This window comes from Psammomys obesus, unplaced genomic scaffold (assembly GCF_907164565.1).
Source record: "Psammomys obesus unplaced genomic scaffold, mPsaObe1.curated_primary_1811, whole genome shotgun sequence".
Taxonomy (NCBI): domain Eukaryota; kingdom Metazoa; phylum Chordata; class Mammalia; order Rodentia; family Muridae; genus Psammomys; species Psammomys obesus.
This window is the reverse complement of record NW_026593286.1, coordinates 8,003,482-8,017,166: the sequence shown is the minus strand read 5'-3', so window position 1 is coordinate 8,017,166 and position 13,685 is coordinate 8,003,482. Positions and strand designations below refer to the sequence as shown.

The window sequence follows — 13,685 nt, the reverse complement described above, 5'->3', positions numbered from 1 at the left end:
AGGAAGGAAGGAAGGAAGGAAGGAAGGAAGGAAGGAAGGAAGGAAGGAAGGAACTTCCTGCCAGGGCTGGGACTGGAAAAGGGTTGGCAACAAAGGGGCAGAAGGATATTTGGGAAACAGGATAATTGTAATGGTGGCTTAAAACTCACAGAAACAAGTGACCAAAAGAGTGAGTTTTACTATATGCAAATTATACCTAAAAAGAAGTGCCTGAAAATCCAATAGGGAGGCATTGGTTTCAAGGCAGAGATCTTGGGTTTCTCGCCGTTGTTAAATCTTCCCTTCCTAAAATCATAGGAAATACAGTTAGCATTTTTCTTGTTCTAATACATTCAGCTAAGCAAGAGATTTTGTAGCTTTGTAGAAGGCAAAGCAGAATGAGGACATGGGGGAAGACCTAGGAATTTGTATTTCAGCATCTACTGTGTGGTCCTTTTTAGTCTCTGATCTCCCACAGAAAAGAGGAACTATGGGAGGTGACCTGGCTCATGGGGTAAAGGTACTTGCCAACCTGAATTTGATCCCTGGCATCAATATGATGGAAGAAGAGAACCAAATGCCAAAAAGTGGTCTTCTGACCTTGGAAAGAGTCCTAAATGAGCTGTCTACCTCAACCCCCTCCCCTTGGGGTTCAGGGAACCAAGCAGAAGAGGCAGTAGAAAGACCAGAAAAGCCAAATGGATGAAAGACACGATGGAAACAGTGCTTTGCAGTCACCACAGGACTGATGAACATAGGAACTCACAGAGACGAGCCACTTGCACAGCCTGCACAGGTCCAAGCCATATGTTGTCCCGACACTGAGAGGGGGAACCTCAGTTCCTAACCCAGAAGCTCTCTCCAGTTGACAACTGCTTACAAAGAAAACAATTAAATTTTTTTCCAGTGGAGTCTCACTGGATATACAGATCATACTTAAGAGCAGGGGCCATACCCGCAAACATCCAACACAAAATGAGCTCAGAGGTATTTATGGAAATTTCTCTAGTCTCATAGTGCTTTGTTTAAGCATCTTTTACTTGTGCGTTATAGTTTCCGATTTTGTGTTTTTGCTGGTTATGTATGTGTGTGTGCATGCGCGCGTGCGTGCACACACATACACCTTTGTGTGTATGTGTTTCTCATAGTTTTTCTTTGCTTTCTAAATTCTGGTTTGTTTGGGTTTTTTTTATTTGCCTGATTGTTTTCTAAAGAGAAAGAAAGACATTAGTCATGGAGTTGGGTGGGTGGGGAGGATCTCGGAGATGAAGAGGAGAAACCCTGATTAGAATATATCATATGAAAATATGGTTTTTTTTTTCAATTAAAAAAAAAGTTGATCTCTGAATTCTACACCTGTACTATGCCATGGCACACAAATAAGTAAATAAATAAATAAACAAATGAAGTCATTTTAACTTTTTTTTTTAAAGCCAAAGGAGAATAGGAACTAGATACATTCCCTCCCTTGTAATTCCACCCAACACAGAAAAGTCATCCCACAGAGAAGTTTCAATCTTCCTCTGAAACCCAAAGGTAATTACAAATCATTCTTTAACTGCAAGAACCAGGTAAGTGCCAGCATTGACATTCTAAAGAGTGTTCTTGGCTACAGGTGAGCAGATAGCAGAAGACTGCCCCTCCCCTTCTCAGCTCCTCACCCCCTTTTAAAAGCCCACCCCTTTTTTCTTCAAGAAAGAATAACTTTCACTATTTTCTAATCAGCTTGAAGCATCCATCCATTCAGAAACTAAAGCTTGCCCATCCCAGCGCTAACCCCCTTTTCCTCCCCAAGCCTGTTTGTGCTCTGAAAGTTACAGGGAGCTGGTCACAACACTTGTCACCAAACTCACCTGTCACCAAGTCGGGGGGAGGGGCATACCCACTTTTGTTGTTGTTATGCGTATTCATATTTACTAGTGACTTATCTTTTAGTTAATCAGCGGTTATTCCTAAACCAGCTGTATAAGCAAATTACCACACAGAGACTAGGATTTATTTAATTAACCTAGAGCACAATTCTGGGCAATAGTTACTCCATCCTAAACCTCCAAACCCACATAGTTTCCTACCATTCAGATTTTATCCATTATACTTTCTTTTAGTCATATTTTAGGTCCAGTTCATCCCTCCTGTTGATTCCAAGCCCTCTCCTGCAGATTCTATGCTCCTCCCTTCTGTGGCTTCTTCTCTCTTCCTCCCACTCCAGACCAGTATGTCCCACCCTATCCTCTCCATTGCTCAGTATTGTGGCTGATTGTTTTAACTGACAATATAGAGAACAAATGGTGGCATCTTTACACAAACTTGAGACAAACTATCTGGATTGAAACCAGATAGTGGGGTAGAGAAATCAGCATTTGAATGAACAAAGGTAAATTATATACATTCCAAAAGAACATTATACCAACATTTCCCCCTTTAAGTCCAATAAAAGGCTCCTTTTCTTTAAATACAACAATTATAAAATTATGAAAACTATTAGTCAGTAGCTTGTGTTCATGCGGGGCCAATCTTTGCCAGGGCCTCTTCAAGAGCCTCTCTTAATCCTCCCAACCATTTTACTAATGGGTGATGAAATCACTTTTAGAGAAGCAAATGAGCCAGTAGTAGCTTAGCAGGGACCCTCCTGCGTACCAAAACCTTGCGGGCTACCAATCCTCTCTCCTGATGCACAGGCTTACCTAGAAACAGGCTGTTACCAAAGTGTCCAAGCACACTGACCAAGGGCAGAGATAAAATACAAAGCTACAATCTGCTCTGGAGGACTCTGATCTCAGGAACTGGGCAGATGACTCCATCAGCAAGCCAGAGGACCTGAGCTTGGATCCCCAGTACACATGGAAACAGGAAGACATGGCATCTGTGACCGAAGTTCTCTAGAGGCTGAAGCAGGAGAATATTGGGAGCTCACTGGCCAGCCAGTCTACACAACCAGTGAGCTCTAGCTTCCGGGAGAGACCCTGTCTGAAAAAAATACTGCGTAAAATAATCGAGGAAGACACCTCTGGCCTCATGTTCTAAGAATTCCTTCCTTTGGGAGATGTAAACAATGCCATCACCCCCTCCTTCGGATGGTCCCAAAGGCCAACCAAAATATGCTTCCACCAAAGTTTGACCTGGAGAACCAGTGAGCTTCCTGTATTATGTACCAAGCATGGGTGAGGGGTTACTTAAAGGAGCACTGGTGACCCCAATGCTCCCACACTGTAAAGTCCTTAGCCGGCATGAAACTATGGTTTCCATAGTTGCAGAGATGAAGCCCCCTGCCCCTGTTAGTTAACCTGTCCCACCATTTAAACTCCAGCACCTGAACCCTGGTGGCTAAAGCTCCCAGTGGTTAGGGCAAAATTTCATACCAACGTGAAGCTAGAAGGAATGGCTGGAATCTTAGTTGCAGTTCCATTAACCTTCCCCACCACAGCCTTCTCTGAGTGAATGTCAACCTTCTACAGGCCTGCCCCTGTCGGTCTCTTACAAGCGAGCTCAACTGATCTGACAAAGATGGTAGCTGCTTTCCTCGATGGACTAAACTGTGTAATATCCCTACACATGTATATATGGGCAAACACACACACACACACACACACACACAAAGATGTCAGAAATTTTACAGCAAAGACACTGACTCTTGTTTGACAGGATCTTGCTGTGTAACCTGGGCTGGCTTCAAATTTACAATGATCCTCCTGCCTTAGCCTCTCCACGTGGTAGAATTAAAGGCATGAGCCATTCGGCTAGGAACTCTGCTTTTCTTTCTGTATTTCAGGCTGAAGAGAACAGAAGGTAGAAACGGTTCAGGGACACAGGGCAGGGACCCCAAAGCACAATTGTGCCTGCTCTGGGGCAGAGAAGGGATCGGTGTTCTGCCAGCCACTCTCCACCTTATTCCCTTGAGTCAGGGTCTCTCGCTGAACCTGGAGCTGGGCTGGAGGCCAGCAAGTGCCAGTGTTCTTCCTGTCTCCATTCCCCAAAAGTTTGGGGTTACAGACGCATGCTGCCTCACCAAACTTTTGACATGGATGCTGGGATCTGAATTCAGGCCTTCACAATTGAGCAGGAAGCTCTCTTACCTGCTCTGCCATCTCTCCAGTCTTAAAAAATATCTTTAAAGGGTTATTAGATATATAAAAGCTAGGGCTACTGAATATATATATTTGTACATAGATACATACAGAGGGGCTAGAGAGATGACCCAGCAGTCAATAGCACTTGCTGCTCTTGCAGAAGACCTGCTGAGTCTGGTTCCCAACACCCACGTCAGCTGTCTCACAACCACCTGTATTGCTACATTCAGGAGAGTGACAGCCTCTTCTGGCCTCCACAGGCACTCACACCAACATGCATCCGCATGCACATAAACAAACCCATGCACATAAATAAGAATAAATGAATAAATCTTTTAAAAGTATTTGGAATAATATATATATATATATATATATATATATTTTTTTTTTTTTTTTTTTTTCACGAACAGATCTGGCACCAGAGAAAACTATTAAACAGATAGGAATCCTCGTATGCTGGATGTAGTGGTGCAAGCCTTTAATCCCAGCACTTGGGAAGCAGAGGAAGGCAGACCTCCCTCTGTGAGTTTGAGGCCAACCTGGTCTACAAAGCGAGTCCAGGACAGCCAGAGCTCACTCTGTTACACAGAGAAACCCTGTCTCGAAAAACCAAAAGAAAAGAAAAGGAAGGAAACAAAATCCTCATGCACTGACCTCCTAAACTTGGCTCCTGACTGCAGCTGTACTGAAGATTGAAGAAAAGCCTGAATAGTCTTATAGATTTAACCGTGTAAAACAACAACAACAACAAAAAAAAAAAAAAAAAAAAAAGCACCAATTTGGAAGCTAGAGATAACGCATCTGATGTGTGGGTCACTATGGCAACCACTGATGGACTGTGATGCCGTGGGTGCAGATCAACAATTAGTCCTAACCTAACTTCTGCCATGTCTCACCCCATAAAGATCCCAGAGCTCAAGCCTTGGGGATGAGTATTTGAGAACAGCTCTCTTGCCTCCGAATGTCATCACTTCATAAATGTTTGTTAAAAAGTCGTCCTTTCGGTACTGGGCGTAGTATACCAGGCAACACAGACTTGGTTTGGTAATTATGGCTGTTGCATGACCCCATGAGTGCTCTCTCTCTCTGTCTGGGTTGAAACTGCTTCAGCTGGGAGGAAAGGAGGGAAAGGGGTCTCCTCTTCAAGGCTCTAAGACAATTGGTGAGTTCAATCAAAACAATCAGTGGGGGATGGAAATATGCTTCAGTCAGGTAAGTGCTTCGCTTGGCACAAAGACCTGAGTTCCAGCCCTTTCAAGACTGGCTTCTGGAGCCCAGCTTCGCAGAGGAGGGCACCCATCCTCAGAGGAAGGACTTAGCAACTGGAGGACAGCCAGAGAGAGCCAGGTGCCCTGTCCTGACCCAGGGACCCCACAGTTGCACTCTCTCCACTTTAAGTCCACCCAAGGACACAGATCACTTGAGGAGCCTGTCTGGGAACTCCTGGGTTCAGAAACTGACCACCTTGGAGTGCACATGCCAACGGGTAGATGTGACTGCCCTCTTCTCTCTGCCATGTGTTACATGCCCAGGAGCTGGGGGTGGGGTCATCTCAAGCCTGACAATATAGCAGAGCGTATGAAGTTACCAGTGTCCAGCCCTAACTCAGACCAATGGATAAGTCAGAGTCTTATTCAGGGACAGAGGATACTGAAAGCCCAGACGCTCAGATTTGATAAAGCTCCATTGCATTTTAATGAGCAGGCAGGCCTGAGCCCCAGTGCAGGTAAAGAAGCTTCAGGCCGAGCAACAAACAAGACGCCTTGTCTGTAAAACTGTCAATCTGGTAGATGTTCCATTGAGGGCCCAGATTCCGCAGCGGCTGCTCTGAACTGAAAAGCTCTGACCACAGCTACCTCCTGAATTGGACAGGACGTCTAAAATTACAGCCAGACATTCTGCTTTCTGACTCAAATGCCCTTCAACTGCAGGCTAAGTTTTCTTCCCCTGTGGATGCTCACGAAATGAGGACACAAACAAAGCCACCTTGGACATTGGGTATCATGTCATGAGATGCTTAAGCCAAGATGCTAAAGACAGAAATGTGTTCTGTCACATGGCCATGGTGCAGAAGGTGATGTTTCTTATGAATGGCCAAGAATACCATTCACAGATGTAAGAAAAGCATAGAAAATCAACTATTTCCTCCTTTTCCTAAAACCGTTACAAGAATTTTGACACTTTATAAAAAACAAAACAAAACAAAAAACCTCTTGCATTTCAAAGGAAATGTCAGCTCACTGGGAATTTTACTGAGCAAACATTTATTTCAGAATAAGAGATCAAAAATTGTAATAGTTAATTTGCCATTTTTAAAACATATGACATGGTAGCCCTAGTAGAGAGAAAACCCTGAATCTGTTTATTGAATGAGACCAACCACAAACACTGATTTAACTTGTGAAACCAGATCTTATACAGGAAAAACTAATAATAATAAGGTCCTTTTCTTAAGCTTTCTATTTGCGTACCACTTTTAATTATCCCAAAAATTTTAAACATTCATTCTTTTGCCAAGCACAGTGGTGCACATCTGTAATCCAAGACCAAGGAGGCTGAGTCAGGAGGAGCCCAAGTTCCTACACAGTCTGAGCTATGTAATGAGACTGTCTTAAAAGGGTGACTCGGCGGGGAAAGGCACTTGCCACCAGGCCTAACACTTTAAGTGTGACTCCTGGGAGCCACATGTTGGGAGGGGAGAACCGACTCCTGAATGCTGTCTTCTGACCTTCCCACCACCAAAGAAACGAATAAAGGTATAAATATATAAAAACAATTATCATCTTTACTCTCACACACGTCTTTGTTCTCAGAGTGAAAACTTTCTGAGATTCTCATTTGTGATTTCAAGGTTTCTAGAAAGAAAACATGGCAGATATTAGTAGACGATTTCAGAGATATGAACATTGAGGTTTAGGGACAGTGAGTGTAAGAGAGTTCATAGAGAAACCAGAGAGAGAAAGAATGAATTTGAACACTACAAAAGATTGCTGTTAGTTTACAGATGCCCCTTAATAAAGGGTGTGTGTGTGTGTGTGTGTGTGTGTGTGTGTTAAAAGTCCAATTTTTTTTTTTTTAAAAGGCTGATGAAATTAGAACTCTTAGTTATTATCACATTTCAGTCAGGGGCTGGAGTATAACTCGGTGCTTCACTGATGGCCTAAAATTTCCATCCTCAGTAACACCAAAAGAATTCTCAGTCAGAAACACATTTATTCGTCTGAACTACTGTTTCAAATTAGCATGCTTGCTCAGAAGAGAAGATTGTAGAACGGGCTTAATGAGAACCATTAACTTAAATAAAAAGCAGTCATTAAGTGTCTCCCTTTTTCTCCAAGTGCAGAAATTGATACATTTTTATTTTCATTTCAGAGGATAAGTTCCTTAGGGAATGTGTGATTTTAAAAAAAGTGTCTAACTGTTGGCATATTTGGCAAAGGATTTTTTTCATTAAAATAAAATAAGCTTTACAAATAAATACAGTCCACATTAAATAATCCCTGGCTTCTGTGGCTAGCTCAATAGAAAGCAAGTGAGAATTCTACCGCTGCTTAGGCCAGAGAATGGAGATACCTCTGGACCTCCCATTAGAAGAGGGCTGCTGACCAGATGCTGACAACTTCCACCTTTCTGTATCCCCAGCCTCTTGGGAAGTTAGGGGGTTCGTTTCTGTTTCTTTGGTCAATTGGTTAGTTTTGAGACAAGGTCACTCTGTACCCCAGGCTGGCCTGGCCTGGAACTCGTGATTCTCCTGCCTTCTCTTCCAGAGTACTGGGATTCAGGTGTGCACCCCATGCCCAGTTTATTTCTTTTATTCAGTGTCCATTTGCTTGCCATTGTAGTAAAGTATCCCAATCGGACCTGTAATCATAATGACGTGAGTGAGCAGGGAAAGGAGACAGCCTGTGGTGATGGAGTTAAGGGGTTGAGCTGCAGATGCGTCACTCAAGGGCCAGTGTGTGAGCTTCCTGTCAGCAAGCATCTAAAGAGAGAGTGTGCAGGTCACTTATCAGCTTGCCTGGATATAGAAAGAAGGAGGAAAACCAACAGGCAAGCCTCAAAGGCTGCCAGCAGCCAAAAGCCATGGTCACCAGGCTCTTCATGACAAACACAGTGAGGCAGTTTGAAGAGGAGGAAACTGTGCCCCAAACTATCTCCATTGCCTCTCATCACAGGTTTAACAAAAGTGCTTTGACTTCAAACCGGCACAACCCCATCTCCAGATCCTGTAAGCCCCCAATCATGCCAAGAAGCAGGGTCCAGAAACATGAAAGACAACTGATCAGTGATTTATGAGGGTTTGTTGGTTTTTGTTTCTTTTACACTTCTCAAAGCAAAATGAGACCTCAGGGATAGGTTATAATGTGGCCGTGGGCATAAATCATCTTTGTAGGTGAAGGGGGTGACACCATTTATAAGACTCTTCACAGAAAGCTACATTCCTGATCTCAGTGAGCATTAGGTTCCCACCAACTGCTAGCTAACAGGCATTCCCTTATCTGTCATTAATCATACATATGTTTCTGGTTTGACTTGTTTGGGTTGGGTTGGATTTTAGTTTTTGAAGCACAATCTGTTATCGCCCAGGCTGGCCTTGAACTTGCTACATAGCCTCAGATGATCTTGAACTCCTGACCCTCCTGCCTTCAGCTCCCATAAACTTCCATTCAACACCACTCCCAGCGTGTATGTGTATGCAGGTTTCTGCTCTTTTGTTTCCTTTCCCGTCGTCTCCATTAAGGTTGTCTTCTGTGTATTGTTTTCTGACACCACAGAAAATGAGAATAGTGAGTCTTACTGTGAACTCATGAAAGATTAAATTAAAATCACCAGGAATGAATTTTTTATGGGCTATAAAGCTCTAAATCATCGAGGAAGTTCTTCTGGGTATTGGAGTCTCATCAAGTTCTCACTTTACTCAGCTTCCATGTTAGAATTGCAGATGCCTTACTCTGCCCGCTCGGACCTCAGTGTTGCTTCTCCTCCGGGAGACTCACACGGCCAGACCTGCCTGCGAGCTGTAGAAGAATCCCACGTCTTCTGAACCGACTGGTTCTGTAATACTGATGACCCTTCTAGACAAATTATCTTAGATACTGAACCAAATATTTGTGCTTCTCTGTTATCTTTGGGAAGCAGTAGAGAGTTCTTTCCTTTTCTTGGATAATTTCTATGTCTATTTTTAGAGTCACACAAAAATGCCGAGAGTTTTATTAAATGTCCTGTCCCTAATTAGTTCTCTCTCTCTCTCTCTTTTTTTTTTTTTTACCTAAATTGATATATATTGATACCACTCTTCTCCTATCTGCTTCTGCTACATCCTGAGTCTAAATTAACTATTTTTCTCAAAGAAGGAACTCGGGCATGCAAACACAGAAGCGGTCAGGCATCTCAATTCTTCAGAAAAAGCTATCATTTGCCAGAAGACAAAAATGAGTATAAGTCCCTCCTCTGACCCCAACCTGCGGGTCTCTGTTTTACCAAGGCTGGACTTTGTCCCCGAAGGGGTGGGTAGTGCACTAGACAATTCCCCGCCCCAAGAATGCCCATGTGTCAAGTCTGCTGGATGCTCATACCACACATGCTCATCGTCAGCCTCTCTTTTCCCTTGAGGGAATTAACACGTACTGAAACCAGTCAACGAAGACAAGGACTAAGGCACGGATTTTTACCACTATAGGAAGGAAGGTTGTAACAGAAAACTCTGCCAAGGTCGAGCCTCTTTATCCCACTCACCTCTACTTGAAAAAAAATGAAAGCCTATCCCACAGCAAGGGTGACCTCGTCCTCATTTGAAAGTAGAGCTGCTCAGAGCATTCTTAAGTGTGTTCAATCATTGTATCAATTTATTCGAAACCAACTCGCCACCCTACGTGTAAGACAGAAAGCCCATCCCAGATACGTTCCTCCTTCCTGTGGTTTAATCTAGCTGTTACAGATCAGTGTAGCTTTTGTTGTTGTTGTTTGTTTGTTTGTTTGTTTGTTTGTTTTTTCCATCTTTGCCCTAGAGGATCAGCTGTGCGCACACAAGGGGCTACCAATTCAACACTGAAAAGGTTCTCTGAGCTTTAGCGCACTTGCAAAAGCTGCGTTTACTTCCTTTCAGATCCATTTTGGACCTTTCCAGTTCAAGGTCGATTGCTGGCCACCTCCCATCCCTCACAGGGCTTCTTCCTCAGACTCCCCAGTGCCCTGCTTGTGCCCTGGCCGAGAGTGCATCCAGCCAGAAGGGCGACTCGGCAAGCCCCAGCTTGATGCCCTCGATGTCTCCACCTGTTCCAACATCGCCAACCACCCAAGCTCAGAAAGGGCTGGCCGAGGGCCAAAGGAGGCAGCTGTCCTCCCAGCCTCAGGCTGCCCTGTCGGAGCCCTAGGGGGTGGAAGAGAGGAAGGAAAGTGCCCCAGCACCTGGCACAGAGCCAACCATCCTTTCCCCACTGAACGAATCCTTGATACACACCGGTCCAGTAGGACCGGGAACAGAGCCCAGCTGGACACTGAGTATCCCACGGGGGACTCCCGGAACCGACTTCTCTGCTCTGCCTCGACGGGCACAAAGCCGGTGCTCAACCTGGGCCTCCCAGGAGGGGCGCGCCACTTGGTGGCCAATGATAGATCCACGAGTACCAGGGATGGGGTGGCTGCCGGGGCCCTGGAGCACAGGACACGCCCCGAGAGCCCTGGCTGGCATTGCCAAGGAACTGAGGTGGACAGCCAAGCCGCACTTAAGGGTGGGTCCCGGGTCTGCATCTACGAATTCCCTTCCTAAAGTAACAGAAGCTAGCAGACGGAGTGTTGGAGCCCCAGGGGCGGGAGAGAGGCTGCGTATCTCTGGGCGGCCGTAGTGGCCACTCACCTGGCAGTCGGTGCCGGAGACCCCAGCGGGACAGGTGCAGCTGTAGCCGGGCTCGGCATCGGCCGCGGGGTGCTCCTGGCCGGTCACGGAACGCGGAGTGCACACGCCCCCGTTCCGACAGGGCTGCGCGGCGCACGGTCCCGGAGCAGGCAGGGGCGCGGCGGGCACCGGACTGGCCAAACAGCCGCCTTGGGGCCCAGCACCGAGCAGCAGCGGCAGCAGGGCCAGGGCGGGCAGCATCTGGGCACCGGGCGCCTGGGCGCGGCGGGGAGGCATGGCGGGCGGAAAGGACGCAGGAGCTGGAGCGGAGCTGGGCGCGGTGGCGGCAGCGGTGCTAGCGGCGGAGATGGCGATGGCAGCGGCGCCAGCGGCTGGTGCTGCTCAGCGGGACCGGACGCCTCCTGCAGCTGCGGGAGCCCGTGGTTCCCGTGGCAACCGCGGGCGGGGCCGGGGGCGGGGCTCGCGGTGGCTGGGCGCCCGGCGGGAGGACCCGGGATGGGAACCCTTCGGCTCCGCCGTCTCAGCAAGTTGCGGGAAGGCTGTCCTCCGCCCCAAGCCGCCAGGGGTCAGAGTCGTGGGCGTATCCAAAGGAAGGCCGGAAGGCACGGAGGCGGGGGCGCGGGCTGGAGCGGGCGGCCGGAGGATGCTGGGGTGGAAAGTGAGTCGAGAGGCCCCCGCAGCCTGGGAAGACTGCTTCAGATGGCTCGCAGCTGCCACTCGGGATCTCTCGGCGCAGAAACCCTGAGACCGCAGTGGGACAGGCCTGACCTCATTCTCGCGGGTGCTCCACCCGCTCCCACAACACTTGTTCCTGCCCTCGGCGTGTACAGCTCTCGCGCGCCACCGGCAAACCCAGATGACCTCTCAAGGACCTGACCTTGTACCTCCAAGGCCCTCAGCGAGGGCCTTGTCCTTGGTGCTGAACCGGCAATCTCCTCTCCCGGCTCTGCTCAGAGCGCCGCTCACCACAACTGGCGCTCACCAGAGCTCAAAAAAAAAACTTGGGGTGACCAGAAGCGGGGGATCCGAGTACCCAGCCCTATTGTTGAATACAGTAGAAAACCGAGACCCAAACAGGCTAGGCTGGAACCCAGTAGGTCTCTTGATTTGCCTCCCAGAACACTGCGGGAACCCTTGTGCCGGTTCGCAAAGGCCCTTCCAGCACACACTCGCTACTAAACTCTGACGGGAAGGAGGTTTCACGGTGACCTACTTCAAAGGCTGTGGTATCTTCTCCGTTAGGCTGCTCCTGATACGGCACGGAGGTCAAATCCACTGGTCAAAACTCAGCCGTCTTTGTCTCCACTCACAACCGACTTTCGCAGCCTCTGCTATAAATAGACCACAAAACTAGTTGCCTCTGTCTATGCAAAACTTAAAGGGGGGAGGGAGCGGGGAAAGCAGCCGGCCGGATAGCTCACATCTGTACTCCCAGTGGTACCAAGGCTGAGGCAGGAGAATCAGGAGCCTCAAGGTCAGTCTATCTAGGGAATTCAAGGCCAGATTGAGCTACAAGAAACGCTGAAGAAGAAGAAGAGAAGGGAGGATGGGTACAGACGGAAGGAGGGGAAGAGAAGGGAGAAAAGAAAAGAGGGAAAATGAGGAAAGGAGAATAAGGAAGAGGAAGGGAGAGAAGAAAAAGAAAAAAAATAACTCTTTTGGATTAACAGACTGGGCAAATTTTCTATAGAACACAAAAGATAGTTTTGTAAAAGACTGGGCTAATAAGGAAGTAGAGATTTCATGAGCTGCTTAAAGGTGTCACAGATCTAGTGGCCAGGAGCTGTTGAAAGCCCTCTAGTGGAAGCAGAAGGCGAACTGTCTGGCCTCTACGAAGCCTGTTTAGACCTCAAATAAAATCTGAAGCCCCTAGATGCTACAGGGTGACCCCAAACCTAGACAGATCTGTGCCGGGCAGGAGTAACTTACACTCCTGAGTGGACCCCAGTGGTAACTGCGTTTCCTCCCACCTGCTGGCTTTTTTTTTTTTTAAGTCCTAATTTTGTGCCACTCCAGCACCCTCTGCTGGCCCTAGTGTCATAATTCAGGTGGTTCTTGCTCTCTCGGCCATAGCAGAGACTAAACCAGTTCCTCTAGCTGCTGGGGCTGTTCACTTCCTTTCCCCAAGACACAAACGAAGCCAAAGGACTTTTTTTTTTTTAATCAAAAAGGCTGTGAGCAATTAAAAACACACTTCCATAAATTAAGTTTTTGCCTAAGCAAACCCCTTTTGAATTTCTTAACACTTTGAAATAGAGGGGATGAGGAGCAACCTTATATTGTGAGGCTGATTTATGAATTTTCTAGGTAATTTTCCTTGGTTTTTTTCTTAATTTTATGTCTTTAATTTTTAAAGGACGTATTATGGGGATAAAACACAATGCCGCACTATTCTGACTCTACTACACGCTAAGAGGAGTCTTCTAGCTTGTACTCATTCATTTTGCCTGAAAAATACAATAAAACATTGACTCACCCATGGACAAAAAGAACTGACAGACCAAAGGAAAGATAGCATCCAAGCCGAGCTTCACGGAGTGCTGAATTTATTGGGATTGTTGGCCAGTGTCTCAGTGTCTCGGCTATGCCACCAGCAAGTCACCCGAATGAGCGCTCTAACACTGAGGACTCCCACCCACTTTGGTCAGTTGCCTGATTCTCACACACAGTGGCAACTGGCTTCTCAGGAAGGGAAGGCTCTCATGAGCATCCAGGGCTTCCTTCCTCCCTCCATGATATTAATAGGTCACATCTTGTGTGGGACATCACAGCTGCTCTACTTC

At 46.8% G+C, this 13,685-nt stretch overlaps 1 protein-coding gene across 1 annotated transcript in view; it reads right to left on the bottom strand.

The window, feature by feature from the left end:
* Positions 1-11,278, bottom strand: part of Dner (delta/notch like EGF repeat containing) — a 281,432-nt gene extending 270,154 nt beyond the window's left edge. The window contains exon 1 of the mRNA XM_055616991.1: positions 10,903-11,278. Coding sequence (XP_055472966.1) covers positions 10,903-11,178 — 276 coding nt within the window. The 5' untranslated portion in view covers positions 11,179-11,278. The remainder of the gene's footprint in view (positions 1-10,902) is intronic.
* Positions 11,279-13,685: the final 2,407 nt, after the last annotated feature.